The sequence below is a fragment of the Dendrobates tinctorius genome, unplaced genomic scaffold (assembly GCF_039654945.1).
Source record: "Dendrobates tinctorius isolate UK_male_01 unplaced genomic scaffold, ASM3965494v1 ptg000151l, whole genome shotgun sequence".
Lineage (NCBI taxonomy): Eukaryota > Metazoa > Chordata > Amphibia > Anura > Dendrobatidae > Dendrobates > Dendrobates tinctorius.
In genome coordinates, this window is record NW_027361818.1 from 22,855,412 (window position 1) to 22,864,030 (window position 8,619).

Consider the following 8,619-nt stretch of genomic DNA (forward strand, 5'->3'; position numbering starts at 1 on the left):
TCAGAAAATACCTGAGTGCTGATATAGTTTTTGAAGCCTAGCTGCTTCAGGGCCTTTTTCCATATCAGCATGTTGGCTTATGTCTTTTCAGGGTTTTTGCAGATTGCAGACAGCAGCTGTCCTATCCTGTCCTATTTTAGTGAGTTTGGGCCCCATTGTTTGCTCAGCCTATCTTTCTATCTGTGTGTGTGTTTTTTTCATCTTGCTTCACCGTCATTATATGTTGGGGGCTGCCTTTTACTTTGGGGTCTGCTCTGGGGCAGTTTAGTTTTCCTTTTCTGTCTTTAGGCTATTTAGTTTCTCCGCCTGTGATCGAGGGGTCTAGGGCACCGTAGGAACCCCCCACGGCTACTGCTAGTTGTGTTGTTAGGTTCAGGGGTCTGCAATCTGATAGTTGCCAACTTCTCCGGTTTTCTGGACTTAGCTGCTATTTTTGTGTCTGCCTCCTACGGTGACTCATTCATAACAATTGCCCCTCATCAGTGTGGAGTAGGAAACTGGCTAGTAGGAGCAATGCCTAGTAACAGACCATGTAAAGAGGAGGATGAATGACCTCATGGAGATCAACATCCGACACTGCGGAGACACCATCACGTGTTTCTCAACGCAGTGATTCTAGAGCATTGCTCCCATCCCTTATGGGAAATATGTAAAACATACAAATATATAAGCCGCGGATACACCATCACATGTTTCTCAACGCAGGCAGTGACTAGCCAGGTCATTCACCGGGAAGGAACAACCATGGGAAGGGCAGTCTCCAATGAAGGAAACCACCTATGCCAAAACATGGTATCCATCCACAGACAGCTGTTTCGGGGTATTGCCCCTCATCAGTGTGGAGTAGGAAACTGGCTAGTAGGAGCAATGCCTAGTAACAGACCATGTAAAGAGGAGGATGAAAGACCTCATGGAGATCAACATCCGACATATTTCCCATAAGGGATGGGAGCAATGCTCTAGAATCACTGCGTTGAGAAACACGTGATGGTGTCTCCGCAGTGTCGGATGTTGATCTCCATGAGGTCATTCATCCTCCTCTTCACATGGTCTGTTACTAGGCATTGCTCCTATTAGCCAGTTTCCTACTCCACACTGATGAGTGGCAATACCCCGAAACAGCTGTCTGTGGATGGATACCATGTTTTGGCATAGGTGGTTTCCTTCATTGGAGACTGCCCTTCCCGTGGTTTTCCTTCCCGGTGAAAGACCTAGCTAGTCACTGCCTGCGTTGAGAAACATGTGATGGTGTCTCCGCGGCTTATATATTTGCATGTTTTACATATTTCCCATAAGGGATGGGAGCAATGCTCTAGAATCACTGCGTTGAGAAACACGTGATGGTGTCTCCGCAGTGTCGGATGTTGATCTCCATGAGGTCATTCATCCTCCTCTTTACATGGTCTGTTACTAGGCATTGCTCCTACTTGCCAGTTTCCTACTCCACACTGATGAGGGGCAATACCCCGAAACAGCTGTCTGTGGATGGATACCATGTTTTGGCATAGGTGGTTTCCTTCATTGGAGACTGCCCTTCCCGTGGTTGTTCCTTCCCGGTGAAAGACCTGGCTAGTCACTGCCTGCGTTGAGAAACATGTGATGGTGTCTCCGCGGCTTATATATTTGCATGTTTTACATATTTCCCATAAGGGATGGGAGCAATGCTCTAGAATCACTGCGTTGAGAAACACGTGATGTGTCTTCATAGTGTCGGATGTTGATCTCCATGAGGTCATTCATCTTCCTCTTTACAAGGATGTTGAGAAGGCCGAACTTTTAAATTCCTATTTGGCATCTGTTTTCGCTCAGAAAACTATATAAACAGAAACAGAACATAAACAGAAAGATAGTGAGGAAACACTTAGCTAACCTAAGTGAATTCAAGTCTCCAGGTCCAGATGAATTACACCCCAGAGTACTGAAGGAGATAGCAGAAGAAATTTTTGAACCCCTCTCCATAATCTTTGAAAATTCTTGGAGAACAGGAGAAGTCGCAGAAGACTGGAGAAGAGCAAATGTTGTTCCTATCTTCAAAAAGGGGAAGAAGGTGGACCCAGGCAACTATAGGCCGGTGAGTCTGACTTCTATACCAGGAAAGATCTTTGAACAAATTATTAAACAACATGTATGTCAGTACCTGGATAAGAATAAAGTGAATTAAACAGAGTCAGCATGGGTTTGTAACTAATAAGTCATGTCAGACTAACTTAATTTCCTTCTATGACGGAATCACTGATTGGGTGGATCAAGGAGATGCTGTAGATATAGTATATCTTGACTTCAACAAAGCATTTGACAAAGTATCTCACACAATCCTTATTGAAAAAGTGACTAAGTATGGAATGGACAAGGCAACTGTTAGGTGGATTCATATAGTTGTGGCCAAAAGTATTGACACCCCTGCAATTCTGTCAGATAATAGTCAGTTTCTTCCTGAAAATGATTGCAAACACAAATTATTTGGTATTATTATCTTCATTTAATTTGTCTTAAATGAAAAAACAAAAGAGAATGAAGCAAAAAGCAAAACATTGATCATTTCACACAAAACTCCAAAAATGGGCCTGACAAAAGTATTGGCACCCTCAGCCTAAAACTTGATTGCACAACCTTTAGCCAAAATAACTGCGACCAACCACTTCTGGTAACCATCAATGAGTTTCTTACAATGCTCTGCTGGAATTTTAGACCATTCTTCTTTGGCAAACTGCTCCAGGTCCCTGATATTTGAAGGGTGCCTTCTCCAAACTGCCATTTTTCGATCTCTCCACAGGTTTCTATGGGATTCAAGTCTGGACTCATTGCTGGCCACCTTAGAAGTCTCCAGTACTTTCTCTCAAACCATTTTCTAGTGCTTTTGGAAGTGTGTTTTGGGTCATTGTCCTGCTGGAAGACCCATGACCTCTAAGGGAGACCCAGCTTTCTCACACTGGGCCCTACATTATGCTGCAAAATTTGTTGGTAGTCTTCAGACTTCATAATGCCATGCACACGGTCAAGCAGTCCAGTGCCAGAGGCAGCAAAGCAACCCCAAAACATCAGGGAACCTCCGCCATGTTTGACTGTAGGGACCGTGTTCTTTTCTTTAAATGCCTCTTTTTTTCTCCTGTAAACTCTATGTTGATGCCTTTGCCCAAAAAGCTCTACTTTTGTCTCATTTGACCAGAGAACATTCTTCCAAAACGTTTTAGGCTTTTTCAGGTAAGTTTTGGCAAACTCCAGCCTGGCTTTTTTATGTCTCGGGGTAAGAAGTGGGGTCTTCCTGGGTCTCCCACCATACAGTCCCTTTTCATTCAGATGCCGACGGATAGTACGGGTTGACACTGTTGTACCCTCGGACTGCAGGGCAGCTTGAACTTGTTTGGATGTTAGTCGAGGTTCTTTATCCAACATCCGCACAATCTTGCATTGAAATCTCTTGTCAATTTTTTTTTTCCATCCACATCTAGGGAGGTTAGCCACAGTGCCATGGGCTTTACACTTCTTGATGACACTGCGCACGGTAGACACAGGAACATTCAGGTCTTTGGAGATGGACTTGTAGCCTTGAGATTACTCATGCTTCCTCACAATTTGGTTTCTCAAGTCCTCAGACAGTTCTTTGGTCTTCTTTCTTTTCTCCATGCTCAATGTGGTACACACAAGGACACAGGACAGAGGTTGAGTCAACTTTAATCCATGTCAACTGGCTGCAAGTGTGATTTAGTTATTGCCAACACCTGTTAGGTGCCACAGGTAAGTTACAGGTGCTGTTAATTACACAAATTAGAGAAGCATCACATGATTTTTCAAACAGTGCCAATACTTTTGCCCACCCTCTTTTTTATGTTTGGTGTGGAATTATATCCAATTTGGCTTTAGCACAATTCTTTTTGTGTTTTTTCATTTAAGACAAATTAAATGAAGATAATAATAACAAAGAATTTGTGTTTGCAATCATTTTTAGGAAGAAACTGAGTATTATCTGACAGAATTGCAGGGGTGTCAATACTTTTGGCGACAGCTGTAACTGGCTTAGTGATCGGACCCAAAGAGTGGTTGTAAATGGCTGCACATCCAGTTGGAAGAATGTCTCAAGTGGGGTACCACAGGGGTCTGTCCTGGGCCCTATACTGTTCAACATCTTTATCAACAATTTAGATGGAGGAATTGAGGGTAAACTGATTAAATTTGCTGGTAACACAAAACTAGGAGGGATAGCTAATACTAGAGAAGAGAGAGAGAGGATTCAAAAAGATATAAATAAACTGGAGCAGTGGGCAGCAACTAACAGAATGGTTTTTAACAGGGAGAAATGTAAAGTACTACATCTGGGCAATAAAAGGAAAAAAGCATATACAGAATGGGAGGAATAGGGCTAAGTGACAGCACATGTGAAAAAGACTTGGGTATACTTATAGATCACAGACTGAATATGAGTCAACAGTGTGATGCAGCAGCAAAAAAGGCAAATGCAATTCTAGGATGTATTAACAGAAGCATACAGTTTAGATCACGTGAAGTCATTATTGCCCTCTAGTACTCTTTCGTCAGACCTCATCTGGAATATTGTGTCCAGTTTTGGGCGCCACATTTTAAAAAAGACATCAACAAACTGGAGCAAGTTCAGAAAAGAGCGACCAGAATGGTGACCGGTCTGCAAACCCTGTCTTATGAGGAAAGGTTGCAGGATTTGGGAATGTTTAGCTTCCAAAAGAGAAGACTGAGAAGAGACTTAATAGCTGTCACATTGTAGAAGGATCATCTTTATTCTCATTTGCACAAGGAAAGACTAGAAGCAATGGGATGAAACTGAATGGGAGGAGACACAGATTAGATATTAGAAAAAACTTTTTGACAGTTAGAGTGATCAATGAGTGGAATAGACTGCCATGAGAGGTGGTGAATGGTGAGTTCTCCTTCAATAGAAGTCTTCAAACAGAGGCTGGACAGACATATGTCCGGGATGATTTAGTGAATCCTGCTTTGAGCAGGGGGTTGGACCAGATGGCCCAGGAGGTCCCTTCCAACTCTGCGATTCTATGAAATTTCTGTGAAACAATTTAACCGCTGCGCCTTGGTCCTCTATCTGGAGTGCTATTCTTATATTCCGCAGATGCAGTTTTCGGGCAACCTGCAGCAAAACGAGATCCGTGCATAAAGATGGAAGAGTTAAAACCAAGGATCCTCTGAGACTTTTCTAAACAGAGTGGCCAGCTCCAAGCCTGGTCTCTACAGTTTTAAATTTTTGAATTGTATTTTTCAAAGCTTTCTGAATGTCTTTATTTCTTAGACTGTATATCATAGGATTGATCAATGGAGTAAACACAGTGTATACCAGGGACAGAATCTTACTGACGCTCAAGGTTTCTACTTTTGTTGGAAACACATAAACACCAAACATTGTCCAGTAAAATATGGAGACCACAATGAGGTGGGAGCTACAGGTGGAGAAGGCTTTCTGTCTACCGGTCCTGGAAGGGATCCTTAAGATTGTGACAATAATATTAAGATATGATAGAATGATTATTATTGTTGGTATGATAATTGATACTATGCTAAGGAAGAAAATTTCTAATCGAAGAATAAAAATGTTGGAGCAGGACATTCCTTGTAAGGGAAGAAGGTCACAGAAGAAATGGTCTATGATATTTGGTCCACAGAACTTCAGCTTTGATATTGTAAAAATGTCGATTATTATTATTGAAAAACCGATCAACCAACAAGTAACAGATAATTTAGCACAATATTCAGCTGTCATTATAGAGGTATAACGGAGGGGATCACAGATGGCCACATATCTGTCGTAGGACATCACCGTGAGAAGAAAACATTCAGCAGCTTCCGCAGTACTGAAGAAGAAAAACTGACAAACACATTCAGCAATAGTTATGGTCCCACCATTATTTAATAGAATATGAAGCATGTTGGGGACAATGTGTGTACTTAAGAAGATGTCATTCACAGACAGTTGTGAGATGAAGAAGTACATTGGAGTGTGGAGGTTCCTGCTGGTGGACACCAGGGTGATGATCAGGAGATTCCCACATATGGTCCCACAGTAAACCACCAGGAAAAAACAGAACAAGAAAATTCTTAGAGATTGGCTGCCTTGGAACCCTAAGAGGAAAAAGTCTGTGGTCGCAGTCAGGTTGTTCCCCTGTATATTAAGCATAGACATAACATTTATAAAGTCAATGGGAGATAATGATTACACAGTAGCTCACAAATACATTCATATATGATAAGGACATAAGCAAACTTCCAAAAGTGCAATTGTAGAATTGTATCGTTCAATTATGTGTTGGTCCTTAAGATTCTGACACCTGTAAGACTGGATGACTTGGTTCCTTCCTTACAGACTATAGAGAGACTTTTTTTTAGGTCTATTGACCTTGATATTCTTTTGTTAATGCTAACAGGAAGATATAAAAAAAGGTCTAAAAGCTATAAAATGGGATAATTCTCCGTGCTTGCCTGTATGCTGATCCTGTAGCACAGAACCCTGTATGTGATCCTTTTTTACGACATGTACAGCCCTGATTCACCCATGCTTTACATTATCACGGGCATGTAAATAAAATTCTAGTTGCCTCTGACGGAAGACATGAATTTTCCTACGTAAGGAAGACAGTTCATCCCTCTGTACTTACATCACGTCTTTCCATGTTCTTGCACAATTATTTGTCGTTGAACAAAACCAAAGGTCTTTTTGTGATTATTTTGAACAATGTCCATTGAAAAGTTCAAATATTCAGCACAATTACGCCCAATGCAATCAGCTGCTACGTGCAGCATAAGACAATGAAGGATCAACGGTATATATACAATATGGAGCCAAGGGGCTATGGATAATAAATCTATCAAGAGCTGTTTGGTAATTGCTCCCGTGTCTCTTGTGGTGTCGTCTTTTGAGGTATAGTTAGATAAAAATATTTATAATTATTTATGTGTTTTCCTCTTAAAGACTGAGAGATACTGCTTTTAGTAATAAGAATAATCTTTATTTATATAGCGCCAACATATTCCGCAGCGCTTTACAGTTTAACAGTTTCAAAACAACGTTAACAATACAAAAATTAAAGCAAAATAAGATGAAATAAGATGACCCTGCTCGTGAGAGCTTACAATCTACAATGAGGTGAGGGAGATAAAAAGTACAGGTGTGTATTTACAATGGTGTATATACAATGATGGTCCAGCCATCTTGAGGGAGTGAAGGATGGATGGAGATAGTGAATGGGCTACACACGCACACTTACACAGAGAATGACTTTGATTAGTGAATGTGATAGGCCGCTCTGAACAAATGTGTTTTGAGGGAGCGCCTAAAACTATGCAAATTGTGGTTAGTCCTAATTTTTTGGGGTAGAGCATTCCAGAGGATAGGAGCAGCACGGAAGAAGTCTTGGAGTCGGGAGTGGGAGGTACGGATTAGTGCAGAGGTTAGTCGAAAGTTGTTTGCAGAGCGCAGCGATCGGCTAGGCCGATAGACAGAAATGAGGGAGGAGATGTAGGGGGTGCTGCACTGTGGAGAGCTTTGTGGGTGAGAACAAGTACTTTGAATTGGATCCTATAATGAATGGGCAGCCAGTGTAACGACTGACGAAAAGCGGACACGTCCGAGTACCGATTAGCCAGATGGACGACCCTGGCTGCTGCATTAAGTATGGACTGGAGAGGGGATAGTCAAGTGATGGGGAGGCCAATTAATAGAGCGTTGCAGTAATCCAGGCGGGAGTGGATCAATGCTACAGTGAGGGTTTTTGTTGTTTCCATGGTGAGAAAAGGGCAGATTCTAAAGATGTTCTTTAGGTGTAAGTGGCAAGAGCGGGCAAGAGATTGTATATGGGATGTGAAGGAGAGATTGGTGTCAAACATAACACCCAGACAGCGCGCCTGCTGCCGGGGTGTTATTGTGGTGCCACCCACGGAGAGGGAAATGTCAGATTTAGGAAGGTTAGTAGACGGCGGGAGCAGAAGAAGTTCAGTTTTGGAGAGGTTGAGTTTCAGATAGAGAGTGGACATGATATTGGAGACTGCGGACAGACAGTCACTGGCATTCTGTAGTACAGAGGGGGTAAGGTCGGGGGAAGATGTATATAGTTGTGTGTCATCAGCATAAAGATGGTACCGAAAGCCAAATCTGCTGATGGTCTGTCCAATTGGGGCTGTATAGAGAGAGAAGAGAAGGGGGCCAAGAACTGAGCCCTGAGGTACCCCGACAGCAAGAGGAAGAGGAGATGAAGTGGAGCCATAGAACAAAACACTGAACGAGCGGTCAGAGAGATAGGAAGAGAACCAGGAGAGCGCAGTGTCCTTAAAGCCTAGTGACTGGAGCCTAGAGAGTAGGAGATGGTGGTCAACAGTATCGAAAGCTGCAGATAGGTCAAGAAGAATGAGCACAGAGTGGTCACCGTTACATTTTGCTGTCAGAAGGTCATTGGTCACTTTGATGAGTGCAGTTTCAGTCGAATGTAGGGGCCAGAAGCCGGACTGTGAAGGGTCTAGAAGGGAGTGAGTGGAGTGGTATCGGGTAAGGTGGGAGTAAACTATGCGCTCCAAAAGTTTAGAGATGAAGGGGAGATTGGAGACTGGTGTGTAGTTGTTTGTGCAGGATGGGTCGAGAGCGGGTTTGAA

General features: G+C 42.6%; 1 protein-coding gene across 1 annotated transcript; it reads right to left on the reverse strand.

The window, feature by feature from the left end:
• Positions 1–5,179: 5,179 nt before the first annotated feature.
• Positions 5,180–6,160, reverse strand: LOC141050056 (olfactory receptor 6F1-like). Its single transcript, XM_073546890.1, has one exon. The coding sequence runs from the start codon at positions 6,158–6,160 to the stop codon at positions 5,180–5,182; it is 981 nt and encodes a 326-aa protein (XP_073402991.1).
• Between the last annotated feature and the right edge of the window lie 2,459 nt (positions 6,161–8,619).

Coding starts and splice junctions, on each gene's coding strand:
- LOC141050056 (XM_073546890.1), bottom strand. CDS start 6,160: ATGTCTATGCTTAATATACAGGGGAACAACCTGACTGCGACCACAGAC.